At 43.8% G+C, this 18,642-nt stretch overlaps 2 protein-coding genes across 3 annotated transcripts in view; one reads left to right on the forward strand and one right to left on the reverse strand.

Moving 5' to 3' along the window:
• ralgps2 (Ral GEF with PH domain and SH3 binding motif 2) overlaps positions 1 to 18,642 on the forward strand; it is a 50,684-nt gene that overhangs the window by 24,421 nt on the left and 7,621 nt on the right. The window contains exons 10-16 of one of the 2 annotated variants that reach the window (XM_020631910.3): positions 14,790 to 14,927; positions 15,199 to 15,289; positions 15,404 to 15,471; positions 15,580 to 15,718; positions 15,869 to 16,020; positions 16,622 to 16,676; positions 17,027 to 17,104. In XM_020631910.3, coding sequence (XP_020487566.1) covers positions 14,790 to 14,927; positions 15,199 to 15,289; positions 15,404 to 15,471; positions 15,580 to 15,718; positions 15,869 to 16,020; positions 16,622 to 16,676; positions 17,027 to 17,104 — 721 coding nt within the window. The remainder of the gene's footprint in view (positions 1 to 14,789; positions 14,928 to 15,198; positions 15,290 to 15,403; positions 15,472 to 15,579; positions 15,719 to 15,868; positions 16,021 to 16,621; positions 16,677 to 17,026; positions 17,105 to 18,642) is intronic. The other variant, XM_020631911.3, reaches the window with a different exon arrangement.
• angptl1a (angiopoietin-like 1a) lies at positions 814 to 14,040 on the reverse strand. Its single transcript, XM_065956020.1, has 6 exons — positions 13,847 to 14,040; positions 7,541 to 7,783; positions 6,845 to 7,462; positions 3,620 to 3,813; positions 2,670 to 2,940; positions 814 to 2,582 (listed from the first exon to the last, which is right to left on the reverse strand). The coding sequence occupies exons 2-6, from the start codon at positions 7,728 to 7,730 to the stop codon at positions 2,395 to 2,397; spliced, it is 1,461 nt and encodes a 486-aa protein (XP_065812092.1). The 5' UTR covers positions 7,731 to 7,783; positions 13,847 to 14,040; the 3' UTR covers positions 814 to 2,394.

Genomic DNA, 18,642 nt, shown 5'->3' on the forward strand with positions numbered 1-18,642 from the left:
GAGAGTGTGTTTCAGTCTGTTATCTTTATGAGGAGGACATTGTTCTGTGTGAGATGTCTGGTGTCATGATGTCCACATACTCTACAGTCTGGTTTATTCTGTGTGTGTGCGCGCGTGAGAATGCACTCAGTCTGTTGTGTTGTTGTGTGTCTCTGCAAAGACGTCACACAGAATGGAAAATCTCTGTGATGTTACATCACCATACTGTGTGTGTGTGTTCACTGCTGCTCTGTTTGTTCCTGTTGTGTATTCATGATGTCTGGATCATAATAAGATTCAGACAGACACGCTCAGTTCTGTGAGAACACACACACAGAAAATCAGTGTGTTTGTAATTTTAGATGTTGAATTAAATCTGTGTAGTGAAGAGGACAGACTGTTTATGTTATTCAGGCGTGCGTGCGTGTCCATCATTTGCAGATATTGTTTGCGTTGTACAAAAGTTTAGAATTACTGCTTATGGACTGTTCTGTTTCTCATTCCTCACTGATATTTTAGTTAATCTGTCTGAATTTTTCTTCAGCTGCATCATTAATGTCCTCTCTGTCTGTCTCTGATGACATCCAATCAGCCCTCTGTGTTTCAGATCTCCTTTAAAAGATATTTAAACTTCTCTCTCACTCCATTTGTTCTCCTCTGTGCTCCTGTGGCCTCCAGCTGCAGTTTGAGTCATCAGATAAAAGCAGAATGTTTCATATCAGGTGACCGTTGATGGTTTTTACAGATGAAGCTCATATTTGACTCTGAGATATTTCATAAATCTGTCACACACTCCTTAACCTGTCGTTAATCTGAAGCTGAGTCAAACACAGGTCATGTTTATAGAAGACTTTAATGTGATCAAACAGGACGTCTGTGTGTGTGTGTACATGTCATAAACATAATAAGACTATATGATATGATATATTTAAAGTATAAATACACTGATAAATAAAGAATATCAGAGTAAAACACTGAACATTTAGCCTGAGGAGAATCACACTTCTTAAATTACCTTCACACATAAATCCAAAGATATTTACACACCAGCGCTCATACTTGTGCACGAACCAGACACTCGCTTCACCAGAGACTGAATAGAAGAGGGACATGTTGCCCATTGTCAGAGGAATACTGAGTCTAGGCTTTGGCATTTTGTCTTTTTTGGAACCAGAAGTGACCATAAAAGAAGATGTAGACCACAGTGTGTATAAAACATGGACTCAGTGATGTCGTCATTGGTTTCTGAAGAGACGTTAGGAAGCCCAATGATGGAGGTCAACATGTGAGAAATGCTGACTCTACCTCAACAGTCACAACAACCCCGCCCCAAATTATGCAAGTTTATGCAAAACTCACATCCTAAATGAAATCAAAACAGATTGTTTTTTTTAAATAAAAAATCTCCCAGTAAAAGAATTATTATGATACCAGAATTCAAACTTTAATTTGATTCTGCTAAAAATCGAATGGTATTGATACGACTGAAGATCTGTAATTTTTAAAAAAGTTTTGTTACTGATCATTAAGACATATGAGATTGTATCCTTTTAATACACTTGGTGTCAAAAGTATCTAAAAGGGAAAAAACATGAAATCCCAACCTTGTACAGTCATCATGAAGAGAGAAATCCTCTTTATATTCTGTACCAGGCTGGACACACTTTTATTTCTGCTGTAAATGTAAAAATTTAAACATGGGCTCTATGGGGACCGTCTCACTGAAGGAGAAAGCCTCTAGTATACACTAGAGGAACTGTAGTTTTTAGAAACTCCTGGCTTTATTTTTGGTTGATGAACACATTTGCTGAAACTCTCATGTGGTTGACATGTTATTGTGTCTGCAGACATCTTTTTGCAACCAGTGGAGTCGCCCCATGTTGGACATAAGAAAGACTGCAGGTTTAAGGCAGTTCTGTGTTGATTACACTTTAGAAACAGAGAAGCTACGTCCTCTTCTTCTAAACAGTCTTAAAGTAGAGTTAGTTAAGTCTAAGAGAATTCCAGACAGCACCGACACACCTGTAGACAAAGGTTGCCTGTAATGATGAAACTGGAAACAACTTTAAATCAAGTGATGCTACCACAGTCAGACATCCCAGTTTATCCAACACCCTGTGGTATCAGTTGTCACATTTAGCTGCTCAGAAGAAGTCACTGGTTTTCCCTTTAATAAACTCAGATATAAACATAGGGCAGGGGGTGGGGCTTTATGGTCACAGGAACTTGATGGACCAATACTGACCAAAGTCGATGTTTGAGCCAGTCACAGACTGAGTCATTATAGTTCGGTCATAAACACCGCCATCTCTCCTCCTTCATGTTAGACGCTCTGGTCCTGGCTCCGGAGAGGGGGGAGGGGTTAGATTAAGGAAAGGAGACGAGGAGCGTCCGAAGGATCCTCTGTCTGAGGGCTCAATCGATGGGTCGGATCATTAGCCGGACAGACTTCAGGGAGTAGAAACCTCCTCCGTACTCGGCCCAGAAGATCCCGTCCTGAAACTTACTGCGGTACACCCCCCCGCTGTACCAAACCCCGTTCAGGTTGGTCTGTCCGCAGGCGTTGTACCACCACCCGCCTTTATGGAAGTGAGCGCAGTTACCTGAGGGAGACAGAGACATCAACAAGATGTGAAGCTTTTTGACTTATAACTTATAACTTCAGAGCTCTAAGCCCCTCTCCCTCCCACCTGAGAAGGCGTCCTTGTCGCGGTCCAGCGTGGTGAACTGTTTGCCGTTGTGGCTGCTGAACGAGTCTCCAGCGTTCCCCTGGTAGGTGCCGAGTCTCAGCCGGTATCCGTCACTCTCCGACTCAAGGCGGAAACTGCTGTACTCGGCGTACACCTTCTTCCCCGTCCAGTCCTCCAGCTCCACCATCAGCTTGTAGTCACCCTGTTTTGCCAGGTTGTAGATGTTGACCAGGCCAAGCCAGTGCTCGCCGTTAATGTTTCCGAATCCTCTCTGTAGGGACGACAAACACAGAGTTATTTATATAGAAGTTTGATGTTTTAATTTATCTGCAGCTGGGCTGGTAGTAAAACAACAAGGAGTCGTGTCTGTGGGTTATTTCTTCTTTTTCTGTTCCAAAGAACACGAGTTGAGTAAATGAATCAGATCTTTTCTCAGAGAGGGGATAATGTTTGAAGGTTGAGATCTTGTGTTTATCACTCAGGTTTGTCAGAAGAAACTGCATCAGCCTCATTAATTAATCTGGGTGTCCTTAAACTGAGTGAAACTCAGGATCACATGGAGATATGATGAGATCTATAGTCAAGTTAAGAGTTTCCCTCTTTGGATTTCTCATCTGTATATTTGTATATAGCTCCCTGTGTGTTCCAAGCTGTTGACATCTACAAATGACCCCAACATAACCCAATGAGACAAGACAGAGCTGTGAATACATTTAGGAAACCAATCTTGAAGATATTTGGGTGTTCTGTGGCGCCCTGCTGGCCAATGATTTACACCCTGTAAGCAGTCAGAGAGTCTAAGCTGACCCTTTGCTCCTCGTCTTCCCCTCTGAGGTTTTCTGTTGTGTAGCTCTGCTCTGTTAGGAACGGAAATTGGTTAAGCTGTAAACCTGTATGTAGATGAATGACACTAAAGTTGAGCTTGTTTCAGTGAAGGTTCCTGGTCTCACCTTGTAGTTTTCCCAGTTCCTGAAGAAGTTAACAGATCCGTCTTTCCTCCTCTGTAACACTGTCCATCCTCCGTTGTCAAGGCCGTGTTCACACCAGGCCTGGATCAGCTGATCACTGCCGTCCGCCTTCAGCAGGTACATCCCACTGGTGGTGTGTCCGGCCTCTCGCACCTGGAAACAGTCTCTGAAGGGGCCTGGGGGGGCGTAGGGGAGGTCATTGTTTTAGTGGCTCATATATAAAATGTTTCATGTCATTAAATACCTGTAGAAACATCTTCATTCTTCAAACACTATTTCATGTGTAGAATTCCTGTTAAACAGCAGACTGTTGTTTGAATCTGTATTAATCTGATTTAAGTACAAACAGGAAGCTAGGGAGGGACATATACTGGATATTGATTGGCATTTACAGCAGCCAAAAGAGCTGACTGTTTGAACATTTAAACTGAAACATATGACAACACAGAACTTTACAATCAGCTTCAAGCTTCTGTTTCAGCTCATCTCAGCCTGTCTCCAAGGAGTGTAGTGGAGCTACAGTTACATCACATTAGTCCATATAATTATTCTACTGGTCCCAGTATACAGTACAAGCACTGATTGGGAATACTTTTATTGACAAAAGTATGTCTGACTCTGCTCGTTACTATTGGACCGTCTTCCCGGTGACCTGTTGCGTCACAAACTAAACAATCGACAAACAAGTTAGCAAGCAGAAAACTGTAAAGACGGTGAAAGCATGGACGACTTTACAGCTCTGTACATTTCATACATACTCTTTGAAATGTCAATCCCTTCATCTTGTTTTCTTCTTTTACACATTTATGATATTCGACTTCAGGTCAAAACCCGGTGCAAGAACCGTGGAGCATGCTAAGACAGCAAGGCCAGTTTTGGTCCAATGTTAACATGTGAGAGCAAATTAACCTCCAAACACATTAACCAGGTGTTTTAGTCCGACTTTGCGAATCTCCACTTCGTCGGATTTCAGTCACACTAACATGTTTACATTGATTTTAAAAGTTCAGTTTCACACTAGATTGTGAGATGACCTGACAGTAAACAGAAAGAACTTCCTGTAGAATGTGAACTTTATCTGCTTTACTCAATATTTCTTATAAATTCACCCTCTGAACAAATCCACTGAACCATGAGCTGAAGAAGTCTTCATGTGTTAAAGAAATCTTCATCACTTGGGGAGGGTGCATTCAGACAGGAAGTGAAACCTGATTATTCAGAGATTCATCCTTCAGACTGACCCCACTCTCCTATATTCCCCAGTGCCCACATGTTGGAACCAGTATGAACAGCAGCACTGTGAGGGGCCCCCAAGGTCCATGAGAATGGTTTTCTCAGCTGAGAGTTGGAGCACAAACAGACTCGGCACACTCAGCTCCAGGTTTTATTTTTCTTATGATAATCAGTCTTCATCAGATGTGTCACTGAGGTTCTTCTCTTTCTGCCATGTTCTCTTCCTCAGCTTCTCTAAACACAACGTTCAGGTTGAGATTTAAAAATAAACCCTGTCATTGTCTCCAACAGACCAAAGTGTGGTCAGCTGATGTGTGTTCACTGAAGGAAGAAGACTGAGAGAGAGGGAGGACGGTGGAGGTCTGTTCAGGCTGATGGTTAAGATATTATACTCTACCTGTTGAAAAGAGTTGATTCATGCTCGTTACCTTCATGCTGGCACCAGACTAAAATCAGTAAATAATTCACTCTGATTTAATGAGGAAAAGTCTCATCCTAATCACTTTGTTTGGACTTTTTATGGAGGCAATATGCAGAAATCTATCATGAAACATGCTGTTCTGTTCCAGATGAGTTCATGTGAAGGATAAAGAAGATCAATCTTTGACTTTCCCTTAATTTTAGTTTGGATGAGGATGCCAACAGCCATAGCTTTTCAGCCATAATCGTGATGAAGCTTCAGTTCTGATGAGCTCTGAAGAAGAATTCAACTCTAAAAAGTTTATCAGGAGTTATTTCATCCATTCGGGGGTAAGGGTTAGGGTCGTGTGTCCATCTACACGTTTTTTTTTCTTCCCTAACCTCCCCCATCCACCTCACAGTCTGTCTTTCAATTCTTCTGTGGTGTTTTATTAAATCCACCCTTCCTCCTCCTCTCTGCTCTATGATTCATAAACGTCATCGTCTCTAGCAAACTTCAGAGTGAAAGTCACATTAAAGCATGTGAAACCAGAATGCATGACACTGAGCTGTAGGCCTTTTTTTTAGGATCCTTTCTTTCTTTGTCCTGACATGGCAGAGACAGTGTGCTGAAGTTTTTCCCGTAATGAATTCACTTTTGACATTAGGTAAATTCATTTTCTCTGAAGACCTTGAGTGTAATGATGTCTGTAACTGAAGTCTTACTATCAGATTTCATGTGAGACAGGAGAAAGTTTGAGTTTTTGAACATTCCTGTGTGAGTAGAGTGACGTCACTGACTGAATGACTCCCCCGACAGGATGAACACACTTCTTTTATTCCTCGTTATTTCAACACGTGTTATATGATTGCCTCCATATCCCAGTCTGGTTGTGTAACCTCCGTCAGCGTTCCCCTCCTCGCTCTGATCACCAGCGTTAATTCAACAGCTCCAACCAGTAGACATCTCCAAGTGACATCTTAAGTCACAAATTGTTTTCATATGAAGATGTTTCTTAATGAATCCAGCTCTGTGAGAAAACCACAGCAGAGTCTTAATCACCTCCGAGGATCTGATGTCATTGTTTGTCTATGAGTCTGAGACTCAAGGGACTCATCTATCAGATGTTTCTATGAAGGTACATACCTCTTTATGTGGAGCACTGACTGAATATACATTTAACTAAACCCTGCAGTCAAAACTGAATCGCATTTCTTCAAAGTATTTTTCTGAGTTGTTTCAGAGATCGAATCCAAACCTGCTAATTTCCTACACATGCTCCGACACAGTGGCCAAGAGGGAATTAGAGGAATGTATGAGCTCACTGCTGCTGCTGCTGCAGCCACAAACTGAGCTTCACTCATACCTACAGGCCACTGTGATTGTACTGAAAAAGAATTCATGAGGACAATTACACCAAGAGACATTTAGTCTACTCAGGTCCCTCCTCCTGGTCTCGGGTGATCCTTTTCAGTCTAAAATGTCTCGCACAGGTCTGTTATAATCAGGTGGTTCTCTGTGGTCTCTGCCAGTCTAACATTTATCTAACAGGTCTATTATAATCATGTACGTACCATCAGAGCTCAGCGTTCCCTGTGGTGGGGGGTTGATCCCAAACGGGCTCGCAGTTGGAGCTTCTATGCGTGACCCTCTGGGGAAGGCCCGGTTGTTGGTGTCTCTCTGGATCTCGTTGGTGAACCGGCTGTTGACGGGTAAGTTCTGTGGGACCACCTGCACCAGAGGGGGGACCACTGGGAGCTCGCTGCGTCCCATAGTCCTCAGACACTGCTCTTCCAGTGCAGAGATCAGAACAGACTGGTTGTTGACCACCCCGGCCATGGTGGCGAAACGTCCCTCCAGCTCCTTGTACCTGGAGGCCAGTCTCACCATCTCAGAGGTGACGTTGAGGACACGGTTCTCCAGCTGGGCCAGCTCCAGAGAGTTGTCCCTCTTCCTGATGATCTCATGCAGCAGCTGCATGTAGAGCTGCGTCACTCTGGAGTTCATGTTCCTGCTCTCTTTCCTCAGTAGCTTCATCTCGTTCACCAGGTTCCCATCCACGTCCACCACCAGCTGCAGTGTCTCAATCTCACGCCGCTGCTTGTTCAGCACCTCCCTCACGTCTGCCATGTCCATGCGGGTCACCTTGTCCTTGTCGGGCTCCGGGCCGGTGGTGCTGGCACAGATGGGACCTGTGTACAGATATGAAAGGTTCAGGAGAGAGCATAGCAAGTAATTGTAAATATGTTTATTAAAAGAAGAATTTCAACCTGTGATCCTCTGTTCAGGAACCAGGAAGGTGTAAGAACACTTCTTGGCGTCAGGGTTGATGGGGGCTCTCTTGCTCCTGTACAGAGGAGGTCCTGAGGTCCTCCGGGCCTCCCTGGAGCTCCTGCAGGAACTCTGTCCCCAGAGTGAGAGACAGAGGAGTGCATACAGGCTCCACATCAGCTTCGTCATGGCTGCAGGCTGATAGACAGATGGACAGTTGTGGTGGTCTCCTGAGTACCTCCCTGTGAGAAAACACAAATGTGTGAAACAGACCGGTCTTTGTGATCAATGGCTAACAAAAGGGCAGGGCTGCTGTTTATCGTATGTTCGCAGGAAATGGCTGCAAGAGCACTGAAACAGAGAAGGGTCTGACGCGTTGAGATCCTCACAGTCGGTCAGTGTGTTGGCTCAACTCAAGGTTAGCTCTCAGCTCTTTGTGCTGTTTCTTTGATTGAATAAAAGAGGTATTGTCTGTCAGCCCAGAGGACCACGTCTGCTTTCTGTCTCAGCCTATGCTGACAGAAACCTTTCTCTGAGCTCTAACCCCACCTCGTTAAAAGATTTCAATTTCAATTCTATAAAGCTTTATTGGCATTAATGTTACATGAACAATGTTGCCAAAGCATCAATACAAAACTATAACAACAATGATCAATGGAGTTGACTCTTTATCTTTGATAATGTAACAATGACATAATTCTCTCCCATCCTCTGATCCTCACTGTATGAACATTAAAGTCTACTTCCACCAAAGAACCATTCCAATGACTCAATAACAGAGCCAGGAACTTTTCAGCAAGCTGAGCAGAAAAACACACTGAGAGTTTGGTTCATATTTTAGTTCTATCAAACAAAAAACAGGCAGTAAGCATGAGAGCGGAGAAACATTAACCCACTATGTGTTGACCACACATAGACTTTAACATGGCGGCTCACTCAAATATATTCTCAAACAATTTTAGCTTCTTTTTAAAAAAATTTTTTTTATCCCTACAAGATCATAATCGAAGACCGATAAACTAAGGAATTATCTCTCCTTGTTCCTAATGACTCCTACCTGTTTCAGGTTATGTTTGACATGTTCTGACTCTGCAGGTGTTTAGAGAGAGAGAGAGAGAGAGAGAGAGAGAGAGAGAGAGAGACGTACTCTTATGTCCTTCCTTCAGTGGATTCATTGTGATGTGATGTCTCATTTTAATGATGAAACTTCAAATGCCGTTGCCTGAATCATGTTGTGCAGCTGGTTGCTGCTGCTGTAATTCTTCACACTCAACGTGTATAATAAGTCTCCTGACCACACAAGACTCGCCTGCTGTGATCATAATCCACTTTGAGCCACTTTATGAAAGATAAGGCAGAGAAATACTTTCATGTAACCAACCAACAGAAAGAGGCGATGATGACCGACCTTGGTTGTTATTATTTAAAATAAACCTGTTTTTTAACAGTATAATCAGGACATGTTGCTTATTTCTGTGCATGCTGCAATGAAAAAAGATAAAGGCAATTATCAGTTAGTAGTAGAAGCAGAAGTAAAAGCTTCCAGATGACACTTAAAGAGAAATAGGAACGAGCATGATAACCACACTAAATGCTGTTTAACTTCTGTGTCCAGTCTCGCGTCTTGCATCAGAGGCGTAGTGCAAAATAACACACAAGACCAAGCAAGAGTCCTTAATGCAGAAAGTGGAGCTGCACAATAAAAAAATTCAGGAAGTCTTTGCTTCTGATTTGTTTTTGTGTTCTTAAATCTTCTCTCAGGAGCCTCTCTGACCTCGTACAGCACAATTTACCTTCACCCTCTTTCTGATGCAGCTTCTCATATGATGGCTCAGATGTGCTTCAGGAGGCTGCAGGAATCAGAGAGAAAGTGGGAGGAGTTTCTCCCTTCTCCTGATTGTTACTCTGTCTATATCTCTTCAGGGTTTCTGCTCTGGCCCTCCTGATCCTCTTCATAACATCTCTGTGCCGTTCTGCACTCAGAGCCTCATTTTTCAGTCCTTTTCCTACCCTTGAACTGGCCCTATGTGTCTCTGTGTGACGTTGTTGTGGTTCTTCAGGAATTCTTCCATCTGTGCTCTTGGAGCAGAGAGGGGGGGGGAGAGGGGTAAAACTGGTGTATGTGCTGGCCCTCTGAGTGTGTGTGCGTAACCATCCAGAGACATTTTTCATTCTCATGCTGCCATGTTTTTATGTAACAGGCAGTGTATCCTCACTGACCTCAGAGCTGATGACTTTAGCAGCAGTGTCAAACCATCACTGCGTAAGGGGGAGGGGGCGCACTGATTCCTCAGTCATCATCATTTACCTCAAGAGAGGCAGCATCCATCAGATGGAAATATTTAATCTCCCTCATGTTTCTGTCTTTCCCCCTCGTCTCCTCCCTTTGCTCTGGACCCAGACTTCTCATTTTGGTTTGTTGTAGCCTGACTTCCTCTGGGGTTAGAGTTTTCTAGACCCTGATGTCCTCCTAGGTTAGAGGTTTTCTGAACCCTGATGTCCTCCTAGGTTAGAGGTTTTCTGAACCCTGATGTCCTCCTAGGTTAGAGGTTTTCTGAACCCTGATGTCCTCCTAGGTTAGAGGTTTTCTACACCCTGATGTAGGTAGGAGTTGGAGTTTTTTAAGAGGCATGGACTCAGATCAGTGCAGGAATAAAACTGTGGCTCAAGAACTCTGATATATATAAGATTAAGTCTTGATTGTTCAGATCTACAGACCACCTGCTCTGGTGTTTAACTTCAGTGTGACTCTGAGTTACAGACAGTAATATCTCACTCAGCCTGTCTGATATTCTAGAAACAGATCTTCATCAGTCTCTATCGGTGGGACCTAAACGTACAGATGTTAATGATAATGATAGACTGTCAGGCAGGCAGACACTGTTTATACACAGCTTCCCTTCTCTTTAAACAAAACTGAGTCTTTGGTCCTGCAGGAACAACTGTGACTGTAATGAGACAAACTCGTGTTTCTGTCTCTGATTCATGTATAATGTCTGCAGTGTTTGAGGTCAACACATGAGCTGATTCTCTGATTTATCCTAAAAAACACATACAGTCACACACATGCACACGCACACACACTGTTTGATGACAGTGATTGTCCTTTGCAACTCCTCACAGAGGAAATTAATGAGACTCATTAAGATTCTGTTGACTTGAAGGTGTATTGAGCTGGTTGGTTTAACAGTTTAATGAGTGTTTGCGGTCACATGTCATGTGAGTCTGAGGCTTCTGGTCACTGTGTGTGTGTTAGTATAAAGTACTGAGACATGCACCATCATGACCGCCACTACCATCACCAACTGCACGCCACCTGATACGATTAATCATGAGGTCATAATTTAGCATTTGAAGAAAACGGTGGTATACTATTCAGTAAATAAAGCTTGTGGAGTGCTGGTTTGATTGAAAAGACTCTAATTAAAAAAAACAAGTGACCAGAAGAGGTGGGCAGAGAGACTTGTGGGCTGTTGGTCTGTAATTCATAACTGTCAACGTTACCATAGGCTTAGTGCGCAACTAGAGTACATGTAGCTAGCAGGATTACAAACTCCTCATGGTGAAAACTGATGGTACTATAAGAGCTACAAACAAACTGGCCGTTGTGGGCTTGAACACTGTCGAAATGATCACACTGGAACACTGTTTAAACCTTTTTTTCTTTTTCTTTTTCTTTTTTTATAACCTTTAAGAGACCCCCAATATATAATATAATATACCAGTGACACTCACATACAAGTGAGATTTATATTCTGGATTTTGGAGTAATATTAAAACAACTTAAATGAATAATATTCTATTAATAGTCAAATAAGACAAACGTGATTCCCTTTTATAACCTGCCAGACTGACGTTCTGGGAACCCCCCCCCCCCTTCTTTCCTGCTCCGGTGAAACTCTACACGTGTGCTGATGGGGGGTCAGAGGTCAGTATGTGGGATTAGGCTGCAGCCCCACCTTTCCTCTATTCCCCCCCCCCACCCCCACCACCACCATGCAATCAATCGTTCTTTGTAGAAACCCCACCTCCTCCCTGAACAACACACACACACAAACCCTTCTTTACCCCACATCATTCATACTTTGTCAAGATAAGGACTCAGCACCACCACACCCTCCTCCATCACCCCTCACTCCCCCTCCCCCAGAGTGAGTGTCACTAACGTACATACAAGTTGATAAGTGTATGTGTATAAATCTGCACATTCAGGACACCAGAGCAGTTTTAACTCACGCTTTCCTCACAATTTTCAGAAAGTTTAAGACAGTTTGTCCCTGAAACTCTCCTCATCTGGTTGTTCATACATGTCTCTCAGCAGGCAAGACATGACAGAAAAAGAAAGAAGGGGAAATTACACTATGGGGACATTTTTTGCTTTAATATCTATGATGTGTGTAGTTGGATGTCTTTACAGTAGCAATGAAAGAGCGGAGAAGAACATACTAGAGAACAGAAAACATAATGCAGCAGTTTTATAACGTGCAGGATATATATTTCATAACGCCCTCCCCCTCGCTCACGGTGAATTTTCCAGGAATTCTTTCTGCTATGAAGTTTTCAAGACTTTTGTTCATGTGTGAAATCAGCTTCTGACTGTTTTATTTCTGCTCTGACTCCAATTCCCTCTCCTTTGCACATGCTTCCTATTAGTTCCCCCCCCCCCCCTTCTTCCACCTCCCTGCCAGTGACCTCCTGTCTGACCCCCCCTCTCTGTTCTGACCCGTCCACTCAGCTGTGTCCCTCAGCTCTCATTAGAGACTTTAAACGAGCTGCAGACACACACTCCAGACCCTACACACACGATATCTGTTATTATATCATCATCATTATGTTAAACGATGCTAGATGTAGTTACAGCTTTGGATCTTTTTTTATACGACTGATCATATACATTACAGATAATATCATTTAAAAACATGTGGTATTAAAACATTTTGTACATCTTTACAGTCTTAGTGTATGTGTGCAGTGTGTGTGTTGTGTGTCATACTTGTGTTTCCCTGATAGCATCAGTAGTATATCCTCAGGTCAGAGCTTCATGGTCAAACAGTCCAGCTGAGTGAACCATTGATCACTGTAGGACCAGTGTATATGTGTGTGTGTGTGTGTGTGTGTGTGTGTGTGTGTGTGTGTGTTCGTTGACTGTAAAACCTTACCAAGACATCAAACAGAACGTGTGCAGTGACTTAAAGCCTGCTGTGATGTTAGCAGTTAGCTTGTGTAATGACCCATTAAAGGTTTCCCTCAGACCTGCCTCACCCTCCCCCCCCCCCCACAAACACACACAAACACACACACACTCCAACACACGCGCACACGCTCAGTTGAAGGAAGCGGCTGTAGCAGAACATTCTGTGTTTGTTGATATTCAGATTTATGACTTTAGTTCAGCAGATGTTTTCTTAAACTTCAGATGTTCCCTCATTTCTGTTTTCTTCAGTGCATTGGCTCTTTGAAGCTGTGTGTGTGTGTGTGTGTGTGTGTGTGTGTGTGTGTGTGTGTGTGTGTGTGTGTGTGTGTGTGTGTGTGTGTGTGTGTGTGTGTGTGTGTGTGTGTGTGTGTGTGTGTGTGTGTGTGTGTGTGTGTGTGTGTGTGTGTGTGTGTGTGTGTGTGTGTGTGTGTGTGTGTGTGTGTGTGTGTGTGTGTGTGTGTGTGTGTGTGTGTGTGTGTGTGTGTGTGTGTGTGTGTGTGTGTGTGTGTGTGTGTGTGTGTGTGTGTGTGTGTGTGTGTGTGTGTGTGTGTGTTTCAGATGGAGGATTTGGTTAAACAGAAGACTTTCTAACAAACTGTTGATTTTGAGCACGCACACACATTGATAGAGCTGTTTTAGGAACATAAAGCTCAGAACAAATAATCAGATCTGACCTCAGTTCACATCAGACTCCACAAGAGTTCACACCACCCATCTTTTCTACCTCACTCTCTCTTTCTCTCTCGAAATTTCAGTTTTAGAAAGCTTTATTGGCATGAATGTTACATGAATACTGTTGCCAAAGCATCAATGCAATACAAAACAACAACAACAACAGTGATCAATGATGCTGCATTAGTAAAAGTTAATTTTTACCATATTTAAAATAAAAATTCCAAATTACCCCCCCCATCTCTCTCATTCTCTCTGTCTGTCTGTCTCTGCCTTTGAATTCAATTCAATTCAAAAGGGCTTTATTGGCATGGGAAACATACCTTTATAAATTAAGCGTATGCAAAATTCTCTCTCTCTCTCGCTCGCGCTCACACACAGACACAGACTGGAGTGTTTCTCCTCTATCACACACACACTCACACACACACTTATTTACCTGTGTGTCAGCAGCAGTGTGTGTGTTTCCTGCAGTCCTAGTGTCACGTGGAGCTGCAGGATTCAGGTCTCATGTCAATTCAATTCAATTCATGTCTCTGTCTGTCCCCGTCTTCTCTCACTCTGCCTTCCCCTCACTCCGTCTCTCCCGATGATCAATCTAAGTGAAGTCGTCCTCCCCCCTCAGATGCTGTCCCCCCTGTCTCTCAGCTGTCCAAAAACTGAGACTGGTTCATGCTAGAAGAGAAGAACTTTTTCAGACTGAGCTGTGAGGAGTGGAACCTCCAGTTTTCACTGCGGAGGGGGATAGTGGAGGGTGGGGGGAATCAGAGGAGGGAGGGGGAGAGACAAGAGGACAGGGGGAGGAGTAGAAGAGGAATAAGGGGGAGGGTATGTTAGTTTTTTTTCTTCTGTATTTTTGGGGTGGCCCCACCTCCCTGTGATGTCATCATGAGCTAAAGATGACCTAAAGAGAAAATCAGCAGAGTGACTTTCCTTCATCGATCTGATAAATAAAAAGTGTTTAACAAAAGAATGCAGAAGAATGCACATGGGGTGCGTGCGTGCGTGCGTGCGCCTGTGTGCAGTGTTGTTATTTCTCCTCCATCTGTCCTGAATCAGTCGTTGGCGTGTGAATGTAACATTGAGAGGAGGAGCACAGTCAGAATCAGCTGCTCGGTCTGTGTGTGTGTGTGTTTATGTAATGACACACATTGAGTGTGTCTTAGTGTGTATAAAGCAGACCTTCAGATCCTCCATAGAGAAAGGTGAGTCAGTGATATGAACCATCATTGTGTGATTTTCAGCGGCACAGCTGCTCATTAGTGTGTGTGTGTGTGTTTCTCTGTGTGTTTAACAACTGATGTCCTCTTCCTTTTAGAGGAAAAAGAAGCGTGTGTGTGTTTCCTCCTGTTTGATGTCACTTCCTGTGTTCTGTGTTTCAGGGATGTACCTATCTGACCTTACCTACATAGACTCCGCCTACCCATCCACAGGAAGCATCCTAGAGAACGAGCAGAGATCGAACCTAATGAATAACATTCTGAGGATCATCTCAGACTTGCAGAGGTCCTGTACCTATGGTGGGTTTACACACACACACACACACACAGACACACACACACTCTATCTCTCCATTCTCTCTCTCTCACTCCTACACACCTGTCTTATAGATGTAGTGTTATTTAAAGCTTTTTGATTCATCATTCAATCATTAAAATATCAGAGAGTTTCTTTGACCTGATATGAAAAAGTATCAAAGACAGTTTTGACATCTACAGTGCAAACAAACTCTTTATCAGCATCCTGGATCACAAGTGAACATTTACACCTCCCCCCCCCCCCCCCCCCCAGATATCCCCTTGCTGCCTCACATTCAGAAGTACCTGAACTCTGTCCGATACATCGAGGAGCTGCAGAAGTTTGTGGAGGACGACAACTACAAGTAAGAAACACAGAGCATAAGTGTTCAAATACAGTCAGGCTACACGCGCTCAGTTTAACATATGATTGTGTCATAATGGAGAGGTCTGAGTTTGAACCCGTGTTCTGTTTTCAGGTTGTCTCAGAGGATCGAGCCTGGCACCAGCACCCCTCGAGCCAACCCCTCCAAAGAAGAACTAGCAGGTGGGCAGATGGATATTGTAGTTCGGCTTCTCTTCTGTCGGTCTGCAGCTCTCTTCATCTTCCAATCTCTCCATCATCTCTCTCTCTCTCTCTATCTATCTCCTGCAGGTCAAGAGGCGTCAGCATCTCCTCTCTGTGGACGGAAGTGTACTGTTGTAGCCGAAGGAACCAGAGTGCCAGCCACGCCTCCTTCCCCCCGAAACTTGCTGCCGTATGGACACAGGAAGTGCCACAGTCTAGGCTACAAGTTAGTCTTACAGTCTCTTCATGTGTTGACTCAGAAACACAAATGCGTTTTAAAAAAGTTTAGCTGGAATAACTCTCTCTTTCTCTTTCTCTCTCTGACTCTCTCTCTTTCTCTCTCTCTCTCTGACTCTCTCTCTCTCTCGGTCTGCAGTTTCATCCATAAAATGAACACAGTGGAGTTTAAAAGCGCCACGTTTCCAAACGCTGGCTCACGCCACCTGCTGGACGACAGCGTGATGGAGATTCACAGTCCCAGCAGAGGACAGGCGGAGAGCTCCACGCTGTCCAGCGGCATCTCACTCGGTCAGACACACACACAAACACACAATAAACTCTTTTATTCATCCAGAAGCTGTTAGACTCTCCCATGTCCACAAAGCCTGGTACCACAGCATGAAGCATGTATATCTCCCATCAAATAATTCTACTGCTACACTGCTCACTCCATGAGCTTTCTTTTTGTATCAGAGTATCGGCAGAACGTTTTGTACTCGGTTATTGAAGATTTCAGAGGAAGCGTATCTGGTTGGACAATAATCCCCTTTCAAATAATACTCCACTTTAAAACACTTACTTTCTGCTTTTACACTGGGAGGAACAGAAAGTGTGCTTAAGATACTCTATAATAAAACCTGTAGGCAAGATTTTAGAGGAAGCATATATGGATAGACAAGCATGCTCCCTGTACTCCACAAAGCACCATGCAACTCATCTCCATGGGCCCCAGTATTTGATATAACACCGACAACAAATACACATAGTCATAAGAAAAAAAGGCTTTACTGTGTATTTTATTGCGGTGCAGTTGCACTCAGAGACCTCTTTGGTAGGCACCAAAATGCACCAAATGGAATTCCTACAGATTGTTCCTTTCATGTATTTGTGTGTTTTTGTGTGTTATCAGGCAGCAGTGAGGGCTCTGAGCTCAGTGAGGAGATGTCCTGGCCAGCCTTTGAGAGGTGAGTTTGATGTTTGTGTCTTCGTGTGTTTGTGTGTGTATGTGTTCTGATTGTACATAACATCCACATGTTGTAACACCAGCAAATTGACTCGTTCCAGTTGAATGTAACTTGAAACACAGGTAATCCTGTTTGTTCTCAGTCTTGCAGTGAATGGGTGGGGGGTGGGGGTGTCAACACTCAGCGACAGCAGTAGCCTGGGTCCAGCCTGACTCCATGTTCACCCTCAGACAGCAGAATGAGTCAAACTCACCATCCAGCCCCCCCCCCCCCCCCCCCCCCAAATAACACACGCACACAGCCGTAACAGACTCCCCCCATCCTCCCCTGTCTTATCCCACTCTGAACAGGACTCGCTTCTATCACTCTCTGGGCCCGGTGACCCGCATTGCCAGAGTCCCCCACAGAGGAGTCCTGAGGCCCAGCAGGTACAACCAGACCAGAAACTCCTCTTTATTCATCCTCTGAACCTGAAGGGGGCGCTGTCTGCTGGGGCTTACACTCTGTGTGCGTGCGTGCGTGCGTGCGTGCGTGCGTGCGTGCGTGCGTGCGTGCGTGCGTGCGTGCGTGCGTGCGTGCGTGCGTGTTGTGTGACAAATCTGGTGGCGGGTTCAGGATCTGTTTGATTCTTCATCTTTGGCTTCAATCATCACTTTGTTTCCACTATTCAACTGCCTTTGATACAATTGCATGTCTCACACACACACACACACACGCACACACGCACGTGGTGTGGTGATAAGTTTCCAGGATGTTTCTCAGCTTGGAGCTAAATCTGAGTTTCCGAATTCTGTCTGAAGACAAGCAGTACACTGAGAGACAGACAGAGAGACAGTGTTATATCAGCCTGATTCAGACTACCGTTTCAAGCCATGATATTTAGGTCCCTGTGATGTTTTGCCTTCGCAGAGGCTTTAGGGGCAGACAAAGTGATCCCCTCTCTACTGTCTTAAGATGTAGTAACAGAGGCGTTACAGAGGCGAGACGATTTTTGAGGAGACAGCAGCAAAGCGCAGCGCTGTATGTGTGCATGTCTGACTTTGTGTATGTGGAACTCCTGCTGTGCCGTGCTTCTGCAAAGCAATGTGAATTCACAGACTGGGACACCAATAGTACTGGAATGAATGTACAAAGACGTGATGACGGCTGAGCTTAGATACAGCACTTTTGTGCAGTATGAAAAGGGCTAGACAGACACACAGACAGGTACATTCTATCCCTGACTTTTCCTGCTCTTTGTCCTGCCAGCGTTCTTGTAAATTTTGAAGTCAGGTTGAGCTGATGAGAGAACTACGCAGAAAACATTCTGGAAAATTCCCCCCAAGCGAGCATGAGTGGGTAGTGATGTTTATATCCTGTTACTGGTGAACAACTAGTGGGATCTCTGTGCATGTATCTGCTTCATTATGTTGCCTTGGAATACATCAAATAACACCTAGCATCAATGTTAGGGATGTTCCTATGAAACACTTTCCAAGGCGATTAAATGCAAAGAAAAATTCAGACAAGTCTACATTTAGGAAAACACTGGGAAAACAGTCAAAGTTGAGCACAATTTATTGCCTGTGTAGGTTCTCAGTCATCCTGGTCATGGTAAATTCAAAGCTTAATCCAAAGGCAACTGGACTGGTTAAATATCTTGATTAAAGATCTGTAACCAGTCCATTTCCTTTATACAAAACAGAAGCATGTGGAGGAAAGAAGAACAAGAAGCAAACAAGGCTACATGCAGCGAATAAGAAATCAGTAGTTCTGATGCTGTCTAACTGGGGTGCTGACTTTAATGGTTTAGTCGACTAATCATGCTCACCCTTCATTTATATAAAAAGACTGTCATCATAGTGTCTTGGTATCTGTCTCTGCTGCCTTATTTATTTATTTATTTATTTATTTATTTATATATATATATATATATATATATGTGAGATCAGCTGGGTCACTCTGCGCCACACACACTCTGCTCAAC

This window comes from Labrus bergylta, chromosome 6 (genome assembly GCF_963930695.1).
Source record: "Labrus bergylta chromosome 6, fLabBer1.1, whole genome shotgun sequence".
Taxonomy (NCBI): Eukaryota; Metazoa; Chordata; class Actinopteri; order Labriformes; family Labridae; genus Labrus; species Labrus bergylta.